Genomic DNA, 17252 nt, shown 5'->3' with positions numbered 1-17252 from the left:
AAAACAGTTTATTACACTCATTTCAATACAGCAAGCCTCAGAGCATAACTGCTCAGCTGAGAATTAATGTACCCCTTTAGTGATATAAGCAAGCGCTACTGAACACTAGAGATGCATTATGTGATCATGGCTTACATTTCTTAATATTTTAACAGCAGTTTAGGATCTCCTTGAAAATATATATCTTACCACTTGGTTAAACATTTAAGAACAGTATTCCCACTAAGTATTTCAATTCATTTTGTGAACAGTATCTTCCTTAATACGGTGCCTTGTCAAAGTTCTTGGTGTTTTCCCTACACAAAATCTTAGAGAAAATGTATGGCTAGCAGCAGCAGCAACAAACGGTTATGATTTTATGTTCCTGTTCATTCAGCTGAAAACACAACACTGAAAATAGAAACACCTACTGGCCTCAAATTGCAAGTTAATTGTACCAATTATTTAGACATTTGTTATCAACCAGAGTTCTAAGTATACGCCAGTATATACTATTGCATGGGTAGGCGACCCCATTAATTTAAATGCAGAGAGCAGATCTACACGTAGAAAGGACCAGTTCTCATTTTTACACCATTCAGAGAAATGCATGCTGAATCTTTGTGTGCACCTAGAACAGCGATTTGTCACTGTGTCACAGCACACTGGTGTGCCATGAATGGTCTGCAGGTGCGCTGTGGGAATTTGGAGGAGGGTCATTTATTAGTAGGGCTATTGGGGGGATGTAAGCCTCTGACAGGCTGCATGGTATGCCTTGTCAATTGTCAAAAAACCGATGGCCTTACGTGACAATTTTAGCACCTTGTCAGTGTGCCATGAGATGAAAAGGACAGAAAATCGCTGTGCTAGAAGCAACTCTCCACCTCCATCAAGAATACTTGCAGCTCTTCAAAACAAACAGACAAACCCAACACATACCATAGATCTTTTGGATGCCCTGCAAATCATCATTAGGTAGCTTGAAGTTGTCCGTTTCCATGTACTGATAAAATGGAGCCATGATAGCGGTTGGGTCATTTGAGTGCTCCAAGCCTAGGGCATGGCCCAGTTCGTGAACTGCAACTAGAAACAAATCATTTCCTAAGAGGAAAAGAAAGAGGAAAGTTTTATAATTACATTATTAATTCTTTCATGGTATTTAACAGAAAGAACAACTGAAATAACTTTTAATACAAGGTGAGCAATATTTCATCAGCTGACCTGTGGTATGAAGTAATTTTCATAGCCCCAAATTAAAATGTCACATTTTCTGATTTTCTCTAGTAATTGGAATGCTATAGATCAGTGGTTCTCAAACTTTTAGTGTCGGGATCCATGTTTTAGAATTCGTCAGGACTTACCAGAAGTAATGTCATGACCGAAAGTGACATCATCAAGCAGGAAAATTTTTTAACAATCTTAGGTTGGAATTCTACCCACACTTACCCAGGAGTAAGTCCCATTGACTATCATTGTTGAAAGCATATACATAGCAGCCTGTTAAAAGTACAGATCTGTAACAATTCCCCAAATGCAGTCACATACCAGTCTAATATATTTTTTTAAAAATTGAAATGAATGGGGACCCACTTGAAACTGGCTTGTGACCCACATACTGGGTCCTGATCCACAGTTTGAGAAACACTGCATAGATCACATGTTAACTATGGCCTGCAAACCAGATCCAGACCATGAAAGCCTCTAAAACAGGGGTGTCCAAAGTTTTTGGCAAGAGGGCCACATCAGCTTTCTGACACTGTGTCGGGGGGAAAAAAAATAATAATTTACATTTAAAATTTGAATAAATTTACATAAGTTTACATAAATGAATATATTAAAGATGAACTTGTATGAACTAATGAAGGTCTTGCAATAGCTCAATGCCTATAAAAGGCCTTGCACAGAGCAAGGCTGACCTTTCCTTTGCTGCCGCTGCTGCATCACAGACGTGAAAGAGCAAGCAGTGGAGGGAGCTCTCATCCCACAGCTCACACGAGAGGTCAAACAGTCACCCTCACGCTGAGAGAAGTTGCGTTGGGCCAGTGCAGGCTTCAACAAATCTCCAGAGGGCCAGAGGCTCATTGGAGACTGGGGGCTCCCTGAGGGCCGCATTGAGAGGCCTTGAGGGCCGCAAGTGGCCCCAGGGCCGGGGTTTGGGCACCCCTGCTCTAAACTGGCCATCTAATTTATTGTAATGCTGCCTCCAACCTGTTCAAGTGTTGTCCCAATATAAAGGTGTCCACCCACACATGTATGCTGCTATTGAAAGTGTCTGCACTTTAAATTAGCTAAGCAATGGCAGCAACAGGAAAAAGAGCACATGGACTTGGCTGCTGGCCACTGACAGCTGTCTCCCTTTGATAAAGCTGGCATGGGGTGCCTGAATTCTTGCCTCTTTTCTTACTCTACTGGTTCGGTGAAGTGAGGTTTTGGTTTGCCTTCTCTTGCCTCCCTTTTCTGCCTCTCTGCCAAATGGGGCAAAGGTTGCTCTTCCAGACCAACCTTCAGTGACATCCTCTTCCAATAACTCCTGAACAGTGGTGAGTACAAATGTCTCCCTTACGAAAGGGGCTGTGTTGATGTGGTGAGGGAGTTTCTCTCCCTCCCCACTGTGCATGGAGTACATATGTGTCTGTACACCCACAAGCTTATACTTAAACTTGTGTGATTAACTAAGGTCTGGAAGAGGCCATGGGAAAATAGGGGTTGTGATAGGGGTATGTGATGTATTGTCCATTTTTAGGAGGGCAAAGATGGGACAGTTTTCCCCTAAGACAAAGGGGATAGCAACAAGATGGAGGGCCTGCTTTGTTGTGACTTGATGGATATGGAATGTTCCAGAAGATCTGAGGACAGCCCCCTCTCTATATGATTTTCAGTGGCCTTTAAAAACACATTTATTTTGCTTAGTTTTTGAGGATAGATGATCCCCCCATGACCGCTTGATACTTAGTTTATTGTTTATAGGTTTTGTTTTTACTTAGTGCTGCTTTTATGGTTTGATCATGCTATTAGATGTTTTAATCAACTCCTAGGATGGAAATGAATTTCCAAACTTTTATGAATTCTACTATCAATAAGCATTGGAAGAAACATTTGGCAGGTTACTGTACAATTCAAAAGCAACACCAGTGGATTTTGAGAAGCAGATGACCTAAAACTTATTCAATATACTAGCAAAAAAAAATGTCTCCCATCTTTCCTGAGGAATACTTGAATTCACTATTTCCCACTATAGGCATACTGGTTATTTCATGTTTGTCTGAATGCCTCAGACCTTTGAAAAGCTCAGAAACCATTTGCAATGCCTGAATGAGCCCATAGTTCCATTGTACATTTTAAAAGGTTCCAAGTTCAAGCCCTGTCATCTCTCCTTCAAGGATTAGCAGGTAGCAAGGATTGGGGAAGTACAGGCTATACTATATATAAGGGGAACTCTTGCCACTCACAGTAGATAATACTGGGCCAGAGGGTCAAAGGGTAATGATTCTGTACAAGTCTGTTCCTTATGTTTAGAAGAACGACTCTGACAGCACTCTTGTCTCTTACTGAATTAAGAGAACCTCTTAATTCAATACACGTGAGACAGCTTTGAACAGTGAATCTTTCTACTTCATAGCTTTGAAGGACTGTTTCAGAATTACCCTCATTTGTTTTTAGCAATTCGGAAAAAAGAGGCAGCTAGGAACATAGCAACATGCTGCATCAAATGCTATACAGTTAAATGAAAGTCCCAGAGTATTGCGCTAATTGTTCCACAAAACTCTTCCTTTATTAATGGTTGAACAATACCTTGTTTTTTTAAATGCATGCACACCAAGATCTTTTCCTTATAAAATTAAAATAGAAAAGCTGAAAAGTGATAACAAAAGTCTAATTATGATACTGAAACACATACAAATATGCCATCTTGAAAAATATTAATGTTCCCATAGTTTGTACACTGAGTTGAGAGGCAGGTCTTTATCTTATTAATGACCTATAGCCCAATCCTCAAGTCATGCACATTGGGGCAAAAAATCAAAACTTCACATATAGGCTAATGGGTTCTGAGCTGTCTGTGACAGATCAAGAGAGAGATCTGGGGGTGGTGGTGGACAAGTCGATGAAAGTGTCTACCCAATGTGCGGCGGCAGTGAAGAAGGTCAATTCTATGCTTGGGATCATTAGAAAAGGTATTGAGAACAAAAAAGCTAATATTATAATGCCGTTGTATAAATCTACAGTAAGGCCACACCTGGAGTACTGTGTCCAGTTCTGGTCACCACATCTCAAAAAGGATATAGTAGAAATGGAAAAGGTGCAAAAGAAAGCGACTAAGATGATTGCTGGGCTGGGGCAAATTCATTATGAGGAAAGGCTACGGTGTTTGGGCCTCTTCAGCCTAGAAAAGAGGCGCCTGAAGGGGCACATGATTGAGACATACAAAATTATGCATGGAAAGGATAAAGTGGATAGAGAGATGCTCTTTACACTCTCACATAACACCAGAACTAGGGGATATCCACTAAAATTGAGTGTTGGGAGAGTTAGGACAGACAAAAGAAAATATTTCTTTATTCAGCATGTGGTCGGTCTGTGGAACGCCTTCCCACAGGATGTGGTGACGGCATCTGGCCTGGTTGCCTTTAAAAAGGGATTGGACAAGTTTCTGGAGGAAAAATCCATTACAGGTTACAAGCCATGATGTGTATGTGCAACCTCCTGATTTTAGAAATGGGCTATGTCAGATGCAAGGGAGGGCACCAGGATGCAGGTCTCTTGTTATCAGGTGTGCTCCCTGGGGCATTTGGTGGGCCGCTGTGAGATACAGGAAGCTGGACTAGATGGGCCTATGGCCTGATCTAGTGGGGCTGTTTCATAAAAGGGAAACATAAGATTCCCCTATGTTCTTAACATTCCAGCATCAATGTGCTACGGGGCAGTACAGATGCAGCCGTGCCTATGGTGGGGAGGGGGCGGTCACGGTGGCTTCCACAAGGTAAGGCAATGTTTGTTTCCTTGCCTTCAGGCTACACTGTGGTTGCACTGGCACTGGAAAGTTGGACTGAGCCCTTACTTTAATAAGATACAGTATGTGTACAAAAATGCTTCCAAGACGGAATAGCAGAAGTAGCAGAAGGTTGTTTTGTTTTTCCAATTCAGGTTTGTTTTATGAAACATTCTCTCCAAGTCTTTTTCATCTAGTAGAGTGCAAGGTCATTTTTTCTAGTTATGTCCCAGAACATATGTGTGTAGACTAAATTGACGAAGTGTTCACAACAATGGGAAAGTCAGTAAAGGAGAATGCCAATAGAAATTGAATTGACATGGCTTCGCTTAGTTTAATTGGTCTGTTTCTTCCTGGAGGTTTATCTGAGGACTCTCATTATTCACATGAATCTCCACAATAGGTATATATGCAAGCCAAGTTTATCCTATTTTGCTGTGACCTTATTTACCTCCAAAGTTGAATAATTAAGTTTTACCCACAAAGTCAGTCCAAGAGAAGAGGACATCTTAGCACACTTTGTTGATCACTATTACTAATACTATTGCAGGCTTCCAAAGTATCTGAAGATTGATGACCAATGACTTCCCTGCCATTACTGAAGATCATGGTAAAATATATACTAGTTCAAGTTAACTGGCTCTACAACTGCCCACATAATCCTCAATGACGTATGACAAGGTGATGATATAAATGGGCCACAACTTTTGGTCCAGTATATCACCACTGGGGGTTACAGTACATTGATAAATATTAACATATTACAACCCCACCTCCTTCTAGTGCAGACTCCTACTTGGAGGAGTGAACTCAGTTCAGCCGTCATACACACACCTCTTTTTCAGGCACTGACACCTTGGCTCCAAGCCTCCTGATGCTCCTAGTTTATCACTACTGACCTCTGTAAGGAATCAAGAAAACTCCACCCCCTCCCCAAGTTGATAAGCCTTTGAAGTTGTACTCACTGCTTAAGGGGGTTCTACCTACCATTTCCAAGCCGAACAGCTTCTGGAGATCAATCTGGGTCCCTTAGAACAACTCCACTTCCCAAAGCGTGCACACCAATTTCCTACTTTAACTCCTTTTTCCATACTAAACTTGCCAGCTGTGATCAGAAGTTCTTATGCCACACCCCTTCCACAGTCTGGAATAGGTCAAAAGAAATTCTCAAACAAGTCAATCAGGCAGGGAGTGAAAAATTCTAGGGGAACCAGCTAACATCAGACTGTTTATTCAGGTGGGTGGCTTCTTCACTTCCTGGGGCAACAAGTAAGGGAAGCAGTATTAACCACTGTTGCAAGTACTTCCAACTTGCACCCCAGTCCAATCACCCATTTCTTCAACATGTGGGTTTAATATTTATCCGCATATTGTAGATTTCATTATTTTGTACCATATTAGAGTTTGGGCATCATCAGAACTTTAAGCACTATTAAAAAGTGATAAAATGCATAGTTGCAATCCTTGGGTTAGATTCAGACATAAACAGTTACACAGTAGCTGCTTTGGCATCCAAATTTAACCTCCCTTCCCAGCGTACAAATTGATTTTGCATTTCTCTTTTGCACTGCTCACGAAAGTAGAACACTTATGTGAACTGTTAAATGTTCATCTCAACAACAAAGTTAATGAATCAGCCCAAAAGCTTAATTGGATGAAAACCCACAAACCAATCTCTTCAAATCAAAATGGGAGTAACAAGACTACTTAGGGCAGACTAGAGAAAGATTCCCTATTCAAGGTGGGTGCTGATTAAGTAAGGCTCAAGGAGACAAAACTGGCTAACCAGGCAAGAATAGACAAGATGGCTTTCAGCTGCATATGCAATTATTCTGTAGTTAAGCGCAATGACTATGTGAAACATCGTCAAAAGGAAGAAAATTATAGGTAAGAACATAATGGGGAAAGAAGTATTCATTATTGGTGTAGTGAAGCTAAGGTTCTGTCTTCTTTAGTATAACAGTAAGCAGAACTTTCAAAATATTTGTTACAAAAAAATAGTCAAAACCTATTAATGGCATTAAAAATGTATGTAGGCATTGTGCATTCTGGGTAGTATTGAAATGAACATGAGCATTGTCTGTGTAGTAGCAATGCTTCATCAATTCCATCCAAGTTCGCTAACCTACATGCACCATTTGCCATACCAAATACTAAGAATGTGAATTCTATTCTTGACAGCATCTTTAGCCTGAAGTCCTCTCTCTTGTTATATTTCAATGCCACACATGATATATCCACAACTGAGACACTCAGTTCCCCCAGGTGATTTATTTCCAAGATTCCGCTGGTCTAAGTTCCTGCAGTAGAGCTCAGGTCCAGCTTGTCAACTGAACTAGCAGCAATGTGAAATTTACAAGAAGTTGATCTCTAGTTCAGAGGTTGGAGGTTTTCATAAATTTACCTTGGCTGCCAGCGCAGGATCCTAATGAGAAAAATGACTGAGCAAAACCTGTATCCGAAATAGATTTTAGGTATACTTTAACCCAGCATTTTTAATCACACTTGGAAATTTAGAAGTACTATTAAGAGAGAATTAATTCACCTTCCTGTAATCATTCCACAATCATTAAATAACTTTTCAAACAATGGAAACTGTGGCAAAGGGATTCTTGAGGGACAAATATTTCCACATTCATATATGTATAAAAATATTCCAGGTCAACACAAGTTGTCCAATTCTTCATTTCAACACAAGTGAGGAAGAGAAACTGTAAGGTACATAATATTATTTAAACTATAAAAAGGCGTTTTCTGTTCTGTTACACAGGTAATTGACCTGGATTCTTGACCTGGATTCTATTCAATTTCTGCTACAGACAAGAACTGTGTATTAAAAATAAATGTAGAATTTAAAGAATATTCATACTGGTCTGTGAGAATGCTACAAGAGATTGATTAGCTTTTATGCCTTGCCTCTTATGCCAGTTTGACAACACACAGAAATTGCCCATCTCTAGAATGTTTACAGACAAGGATTTTCCTTGGGTAAAATGTACTGATCTGTAACCTTCCTAGCTGTCTTCACATCCCTAATGTTGATTCATTCAATCTAATTTAATCCTTGATGAAATCAGATTAGCTGGATTTGGTGATCTGCTGAGTAAATGGGTTAAACTAGATGAAGTACATCTCTATAAGAGTCTAGGAGAGACACTTGTGACGTTGAGATAAAATGACACAGAGAGCCAATATCTCTAAAAAGAACATATCCACTGGAAGTCTGAATGAACTGAGTTTAAAATTCAGAAATGCCATAATAATAGTGATTAAAATACACTTCTGGCCACTTATAGAATTCCTATTTGAGTTGTAATCTTATCAGTTGATGCGGTGCTTTCTAAACGTTTTAGCATCAGGACCCATTTTTAAAAATGACAATCTATTGCAATCCTCTAGACCAAAAAAGAGATATAGAAAAAAAAATATTTATTAATGATAATAAATTATTGATTAATAATTGGAGTCCTGTGTTCCCAAGGCTTCGAAAGACCCTGCATATAGTATAAGTGTGTAGAAATTTGTTAAATTCTCCCTAGAAATGACTGTTTCCCCCAAACTTTTACACTCAGTCATTCTAGGGTACCCAGAAGGCTGAACTGGAGAGAAAGATGTGCAGTTAGGGAATTGCAGACCAGACAAAAGACTGAAACTGGGTTCACACATGATCTTCAACATGTCAACTACTAGAAAAAATTGGAAAATGTGACATTTTAATTTTAATTTAATCTGAAGATTAACTCATACCATGGGGTCAGCATTCCAGCTAAAGATTTTCTTCTGCAAACCAGGCAAGGTTCTCTCCCCCCAATTTTTCAAAAACTTTGCAACCCATTGGTGGGTCCCACCCCAACACTTTGGGAAACACTGAACTAATGTGATATTAATAGTATTATTAATACTCCGATATCATTAATAATATTTATATATCACTTTTCAACTTAGTTCATAAAGCAGTTTACACCACAGAATAATTCAATAAATGGTTCCCTGTCCCCAAAGGGCTGACAATCTAAAAAGGACGCAGAAGAAACACCACCAACAGCCACTGGAACAGATGTAATGCTGGGGTGAAAAGGAGCACAGGTGCTCCCTCTGCTAAATACATGAAGACACCACTTTAAAAGATGCCTCTTTGCCCAGTTAGCAGCGGTCATACTGAAGTACTTCAAGCACATCAAAACAATGCAGTAAAAGGCAAGCCTCAAAAACCCGATGCTTGATGATTGATTGCACCCTTATGATTGATAACCCCATGTTATCAATCATGGAGAATCTCATTGTTTTCATAATAGCTGTGAATGCCCTGGCAAGCCATCCCATGTTCTGTAGACCTGCCCTCCAGCTCTGCCCTTCAGGACAAATGCTGTCCATAGACAGAGATCCTCCACACAGTGAAGGGCAGCAGTTATTTCATGACATCTGCATAAAACTTAACACAACTGTTTATATGTAGTTAAGCCAGTTAATATTTGCCTGGTTCTTAAGTTTATTTTATATCCAGTAATTGGGACAGAACCTGCTATTAGTTAGCTGAGTTATTAGATAGTGGAACTGTATGAATTCTTAGATTGCTGAGATCTTGTGGATAGTGAACAAAGGCAGTTCACTTATTATTGATAAGAGTTATAAGGTTGTGCTGACAATGCAGTTCTCTTGATTAAATTAGCATCTGCTGTAAAAATGTGTATTAACTGATTTATTGTTGTTCTAACATGATTATTGTTATTTTAGGGTGCAATCCTAACCCCTTAAGTCAGTGCTTTCCAGCACTGACATAAGGGCAATGCAGCTCTGAGGTAAGGGAACAAACTTTCCCTTACTTTGAGGAGGCCTCCATGAGTGCAACTGCAGGATGCAGCACATGTCCCATTGACATGACATTGACATGCAGCACATGTCCCTTATGACAGTGCTGGAAAGCACTGATCTAAGGGGTTAGGATTGCGTCCTTAATGCGACTATTCTGGTTTTCTAAGGTATATTTTATAAAAAATACATTTTAACCTTTTTAAAGGTATATTGTAAAAAGGTACACAGCTTTAAATTATAAACACACACAAACAATAATGTTTTCAGGTGATTTTGCTTTTAGGAATGAAAATTATGGGGGTGCATGTGTTTCCCTTCAGGAGATGTACATGAAGCTTTTAGACTCAATTTGGATTAACATGGGAGGTCAGTCAGACCAGGAAAAGATTTGATTTGCTTTTTCCACAGAGGTGGTCACAGAAAAAGTGTAGAGAAAGCAGGCTTTCTATGGGAGACCATTAAGAGTCAGGCTAATGAACAACAATGATGCTGGAGTCGAGGTACCTGTGGATTTTATGTAGTCTTTGTATCATTATGCCAATAAACATTCCTGTACTGTACTTGTTTCCCTTCACCCTTCCTCCCACAATCTGGAACAGGCTGCTTTATTACAGAAACTCAGAAAAGTCATCACAAAAGGAGTTCTGGAAGAACTGTATTAGTACTCGATTTGAAAGTACTACAGGTTGAGTCTCATTCTCGAAAGTTCCATTCCCAGAACTCAAGTGGATGGCAAAAAACAACAACCGCACTATAGCAAATCAATTTAAAAAACAAAGTTTCTTTGCTCTGGTGATTTAAAAACAGCCTTGCTGATCTTTGTGATGTTAAGATAAAGTCATCTCTCTCTCTCTCTCTCTCTCTCTCTCTCTCTCTCTCTCTCTCTCTCTCTCATTGTTAAATAACCATTTTCCTCAGTGATGCTTAATGCAATGATGCTTCTCATTGCATTAAGAGAGAAAAATCTATGGATGATCAGGTTGAACCTGTAATGGCTTGCATGACTGTCTCTCTCTGTAACAGTAAGAAAAGCGGTTTTTTTTAAACTGTGATTTTAAAGGGATGCATTTTCCCCCTCCTCCAGGGATCAGCACATCCCTTCTCATTTGGTGGCCATTCGTGTTGAGTCAAATCTGTGTATAACAAGGCTGGACCTGTACTTGTTTATGATCCAGAGGGCTAAGTTTTTAGTCAGAGATAAAATAGCTTGGAAGCCAAACAAAGGTCAATTTCAGAAAAACAGCCTGTATAAGCAGAAGCAGCAAATAACAGGGTTAATGGATCAGAAGAACACAGTGAAGAGCACCAGGCTAGAAAATAATGCAGAACTAAGTTGAGGTATCATGTCTGCACTATGACATCAGATGATCACTTGCTCACAGAACCCCAACAAAATGACCATAGTACCCCGAGTGAGCAATCCCTACCAGGAGTAGCTCAATCATCTGTACCTTCCTATCAAATGGCAAGGATTGCACCACATTCTGGCTGCAGATGTGTGATCAAATGTTTAGTAGAGCATGTGTAAAGTGGTCATCTGTGTGGATGCAGAATTTGCTCACAATTAACTGCCCAATCCTATGTCCCACAATTACCAATGATGCAGCTGTGATGATGGAGCACAAGCTGGAGCCAATGGTGGAAGGGATCAGGAAGCCTGTCAAGAGGTAAGTAAAAATACTTTCTGTGGGTAAGCCTGTAGACCTCTTTGAACCCACACCAAATATAGGCATGCGCACTTAACAGACCACATATGATCCGAATATGGTCAAAGCACAACAAAGAGGTTCTTAATGAGGCAATCGGGTCTCCCATAGCCTACAGCAGAGTGTCTGTTTACACAACAAAGAGGCTCTTAATGCAAAGAAGAGGCAACTTCTCTCCAGCAGCCTCTACAGCCAGCAAGTATCTGGCAGGGAGTGTCTATTTACATATCAAAATCACTAGATTGGCTGGAATATTCACTTAACAACCTAATTGCATCACAATGGAGATCAGAGAAGGTATCCCTGTCCTTAAGTGGCGCATGCCTAGTTGGCATAGTATGACAGTCAGACCACTGTTCCAGCAGCTGCACTGGCTGCTCATTCGCTTCCAGGCCCAAGGGGTTGGTTTTGACCTTTAAAGCTTTATATGGCTTGGGGCCAGGGTATCTGAGAGACTGTCTTCTTCCATATAATCCGGCTTGTCTTCTCCAGTCATCAGAGAGGGCCCTTTTACAGGTGCTGCTGCCTATGGAGATAGGAGGGGAGGCAGCAAAAAGTAGGGCCTACTTTGTGGTGGCACCAGCTCTGTGGAATTCCCTCCCTCTGTTTACAAACTGCTCCTTTCTTAAAGGTTTTCTAGTTGGGCTTAAAGACATTTCTATTTACTCTTTATATTTTAAATATGCCAATAAAGGTTTCTTGTACTTGTACTTGTATTTATTCTCACCTTCTGCGTTTCTGACTTTTTAATACAGCTATTTAAGGCTTTTATGCACTAGTTTTTATAGGCTTGCATTTTTTTTAGTGTTTGCTGCTTGTTTTCTGCTCTTTTTATATTTTATACCATTTTTAGGGACTGTTAATGTTTATATTTTTATATATTCTATTTTATAATGCTTTTTATTGACCTTTTGTAAGCCGTTTTGAATGCCCACTTGGGAGAAAAGTGGGATATAAATTTGTAAGTAAGTAAATAAATAAGTAGGTGTGAAGGCAGAAAGGGGGCACGGCCTTTGGGAAAAATGGGACAGAATCCTAGAAATCTGCCTGAAGAGATCCACCCCTCTATCCCCACCCCCTGCCCTTCCTGGAACAAAACTCCCCTTGCCCTTCCTCTCCCCTCCCACAACACACACCCCACTGCCAACTTACAAGCACTAGTGGAGCCTCTGGGAGCTGCTACCACACATGCCACACCTACTGACATTTGCAGTAGGGGCCCAGAAGCGCATAACATTGGCCTGGCTTTCACCATCTGTAAAAGGTTTTGCTCTGCCAGAATGAGAGTTCTGGCAGCACAAAGCCCGGATAGGATTGGACCCTTGTTTACATAGAAGGCAGTAACCATTTGTGTTAGGAAAGAAGTGGAGCAATTACTGGCGAAACTATGTACAGCTTAGCAGATCAGTTGTTTTTCATAGAAGACGTGGTAGCTCAATTAACAAGGGTACTATTAAGCTCCCAGAGTACTCCTGGTTTGAGGTCTCCCACACTGAGACTTTTGTCAATGACTTCTACTGTGACGGTTAGCATTTTTGCAGGCATGGTTAAGTTTCAGTAGGTAGACATGAGACTTAGCAAATGAGGTTAGATCATTAATGTCACTGGAGGCTTTGTTTTTTCAAACTGTTACTTCTTCAGAGCTATCAGAATGGGATAAGCCACTACAACCCAATACAAACTTAGTGCTGCTATCTCCAAGTAGTATAAGGTTGTTTCTAGCAGTTCCCTCACAAAAACTTTATTGCCCTGTTGTGTGAGAATTAATTCAAATGCGTTAAAAGCATGAATAACTTCCACAAGATTTATGAAAAGAAGCCACAAAATTATATTAAGGTTTTACTGAGCACTCAAAGAAGTTGTTCATCTCTTTTGAGAAACATGGAATTCAAATTGTCTTCATTAGCAGAGCAATATAGTGTGGAAAATGAGCCTGGCACTTTTCAAGGGGGTGGTGATTTGCATTTTAGCTAAATAATCCAGCTGGTGTGTTTTCCAGCTAAATAATCCAGCCTCCTGTAGGCCAGGGGAGCAGGAGAAGACGACCAATCACTCAGCCAGCTAATCCTTTTGACACTCTGGAGTTCAATTTAGCTTCTAAACAATCTATCACTGAAGTTCTCAACTGTTTTATCAGATATTTTAAATGATAGCAGACTATACAATGACTGAATTTCAACTCACATGAACCAGAGTTTATAAAACAAACCATTTCTTTTAAAAAAGAAAGAACTGGACAAGCAAGTCAGACTTTTAGTTCATGCACATACTTTGACTATAGGCAGAAATGAGAAAAATTCAGTCCAGAACTCTGGAGATCCACTGCCAGCCAATGTAGGCAATGCTACTTAGACCAATGATCTACTATATGGGATAACTTCATGTGTTCCTATGAGGTCAACTATACGAACACTTTAAGTAGTTTTCAGAGTGAAGGGAACAAAGAGTCAGTGGAAATTGTGAGAAACAAGATTATGGTTTCCAGAATCAAGAAGTAGACGAGTGTGGAGTACAAATTCACTATTAAAAAGAAAGAGGAAGGGGTGGTGGAGGATTCCCTGAATGGTGAACTAGAATAATGCACAGAAGATGGAGCAGCACAAGACACATCTCCTTAACAAAATGCACAAATCACAAAGCCTTTGCGTGAGAGAAAAAATAACGTGGAACAAAAGCAGCAAGAAATTATGAGCCAGTTGTGACTGTACTATTATACAGCAAACATCAATTTATGTAAAAGAACTGTTAGGGACAACATTTGGCCACATGGTAATGACTCAAAAATACCCCAATTTACTGCTGGGTCTGAAATAATTCTGTTTTGCTGTGAAATTGTCGCTGCTGTTGTCTGATGTTTAATGCCACTACATTATCACTAATTAAAATAGCATAAATAAATAAATTCTGACACTTGCTGTACCAGCATTTTAGGAGAAGCATTTTAAGAGAATAGTTCTGACAGTCATGGCAAAATCTTATCTTTGGTTGGCCCATAGCGTAGCAGTGCTGGGGTGGCTTCTGATCACCCTAGGGGTCTGCAGGAGACCATGCTGTGGCAGAGCAGTTAAGGAAAAAAAAATTTTTTTAATTACATGCTGCACTGCACCATGATCCTAAATAAGCTTACTCAGATCTGTGCCACCTCTTTGACTGGTGCAAGCCTGAGTGGGTTCAGGGATGTAGGTGTATCAAGAGCTAAAATGGTAGTATAGGAGAGCTGTTTTCAAACTCTCAGGGAAAACTGCTGTAGGTCCTTGTAGGGGCGGGGGGAAGGTAGTGGCGTGATCCCCAGGATCGCACTGCTCAGGGGGCTGCAGGGACTTGGGTGCAGTTACCGAAGCCTCCTGCAGCCTCCTAGTCTTGCAGGGAGCCCTGTGCAACCATCTGCAAAGCTCCCCGAAGCTGCAAAAGTGAAAGTGGAGCGATCACGCTCCACTTCCAGTTTTGTAGAAGTGAAACGTGATAGCTCCACTTTCACTTCTAAAGCATCAGGGAGCCCTGCAGACGGTCACGCAGGGCTCCCCATACTCCCCAGCTGGAGTACAACTGGCCCATTAGTGACATTGTGCTGGCACAGCAATTACATTACCCCAGGAGAGCTGCTCTTATCTTCATCATCTCCCTTTAAGTGCCGGAGGTGAATCCAGCCTTATATGAAAGGTGGGGCATCCCTGACCAGTGGAGCTTCTAGTTGAGGGTTCGAGATACGGCCAATCAGTTGTGGTGACATGGAGCCATTTACCGAGGCTCTTCCCAACTTCTTTTCAGTTAGCTTAACCTAGATGTGATGGGCCTTTGAGTGACTGAGGGGTATTTGGTAATGAAACTTCTTTGGGGATTGCCTGCCCCACCCCACTGCCTAATAACCCATTCACTGTGGTGGGACAGATTTTTGTTCAATAAGTAATAAAACTATGGGCTAAGTTTAATCCAACACAATAATCTTGTTCCATTACTCTAAGCATGGGTGCAATGCGCCGATACCGCAAGCCCATATTGCCACACACAAATGACATTAGAATGAGGGAATTAGATGCCTAAATTACAAAACATCAAATCTCCTGGTGCAGCCCAAGGATCATGTGTGTTTGTGTCATGACACTAGCATTCAGTGCAAATGGTAGATAATTCACTCCTTGACAGCCTAATATTATTGAGCTGTGGTAATGGTGGCTTGGCAAGTGATCTCTTGCACAGCTGCAGCTACTATAAAACCATGTGTGTGGTCAGAGAGGCACAGTTGTCTCTCCCCCCTCAAAATGAATACTCCTTGCAGATTTACTCTTCAAAAACCCTGTGCAAACATCACAGGTCTCAGATGCTGTCCTTCACTTCCTTGCAAGCCAAGAGTTGTTGGCAACTGTGCCACAGCAGCCCCAATTGCACCTGTTCCCAGCTCAGGAATCTCAACTCAGATTTGCAAGTTTCACCTCCAATAATAAAAAGAATAATAAAAAGAAGAATCGCTCCCCAATTCATTTGCACATTTGGTCTTTAGCGAGCAGATCAAAGAAAATTCACTGCAAAGGGTATTCTGCATATTTCACCAGTTAGAACTTTAATTAACATTCCACCCCATAACATTTTTTTCCCCCCATTCAGGATCTTGGATTATCGAATGCTTCCTCTGATGCAGAGCTGAGACTTAAAGCTTTAAGCGCACAGTAAACCATGAACAGCAGAGTTCATTTTGCTGTCAAGAAGGTAGGCTTTCATTTGACATAAGTGAGGTTGCTATTAGTTCCTGTGATAGTTAAGATCAATAAACTGCTGTCTTATTGAGCCTGTTGGAAAAAAATTGCAACGTTTAGACGTTTTGCAATGCTCGACTCATCCTAGATAGTGTTAGATCAAATCCTTGTTATGGACATTTAAATGCAAACATTGTCCAACAAGAAGCTGAATCTTTGGGTGGTAGATCCCTAAAGAAATAAAGGCAAAAATCTCCACCTCACTCCAAACTAATCAATAAACTTCAAGATTTATTGTGTGTGCTCATAAAGCCTTAATTACCACTTCCTGCATTTTCTTGAAGGACCATTTAATTTTAGTACAGAATACAGTCTCTTCCTACACTTTTCCTACCCATCTCTGCTAATTATTCAGTCTTAAAGACCACTGAATTTATTGTTAAATAGCAGCAGTACAGGTTTTGAACTCAACTTCATGTAGCAAGCTCATCCCATTAATTAAGTCGTCTAATGAACTATCTGGCTCAATTTGATGAGCTACCTTAAATACCTAATCAGGCAGGTATTTAACGTTCTTATTTTCTTGTACACCTTTAAAGCACACTAAGTCTGAATTGCCAAAAGAGCTGTTCACAGAAAACACATCAATAGTCCCAAACTCATATAATGTTATATGCAAACATGGCTCTGGCTTTTGATCATTCCTTCGGACAGTAGCAAATGCAGTGGGGAAAAAATCAGTGGACATAAAATACTTAGAACATGAAATATAAGAACCAATAAACACACCCAAGCTTGCTTTACTAATGGATTAAACCTACCCCTCATTAGCACTGGCATGCCACAAGGTATGACAGTGCAATGAGCGCTCCACTGGCACAGCAGCCCCTCTGCTGGTCTGTGCCACTCTGCTACTGGTGCAAGCAGCCAGAAAGCTGCATGCTGCCAACAGTGCAGCACAGACTGGCCATTGACAAGATTATGTCAGGTGTGGACTGGGATGAAGATTAGGGCGGTTTAGGACTGGACTGGGATGAAGATTAGGAAGGGCGGTTCATAGCAGAGCTGGCGGCT

The 17252-nt window shown here is 40.6% G+C and overlaps 1 protein-coding gene across 1 annotated transcript in view; it reads right to left on the bottom strand.

The window, feature by feature from the left end:
- The window catches only part of MMP16 (matrix metallopeptidase 16), a 115163-nt gene that overhangs the window by 61906 nt on the left and 36005 nt on the right, over positions 1 to 17252 (bottom strand). Inside the window, exon 4 of the mRNA XM_066623763.1 lies at positions 919 to 1080. Within this exon, the coding sequence (XP_066479860.1) occupies positions 919 to 1080 (162 nt within the window). The remainder of the gene's footprint in view (positions 1 to 918; positions 1081 to 17252) is intronic.

Source organism: Tiliqua scincoides, chromosome 4 (genome assembly GCF_035046505.1).
Source record: "Tiliqua scincoides isolate rTilSci1 chromosome 4, rTilSci1.hap2, whole genome shotgun sequence".
Lineage (NCBI taxonomy): Eukaryota > Metazoa > Chordata > Lepidosauria > Squamata > Scincidae > Tiliqua > Tiliqua scincoides.
The sequence above is the reverse complement of the archived record's forward strand: the minus strand, read 5'-3'. Positions and strand labels throughout refer to the sequence as shown.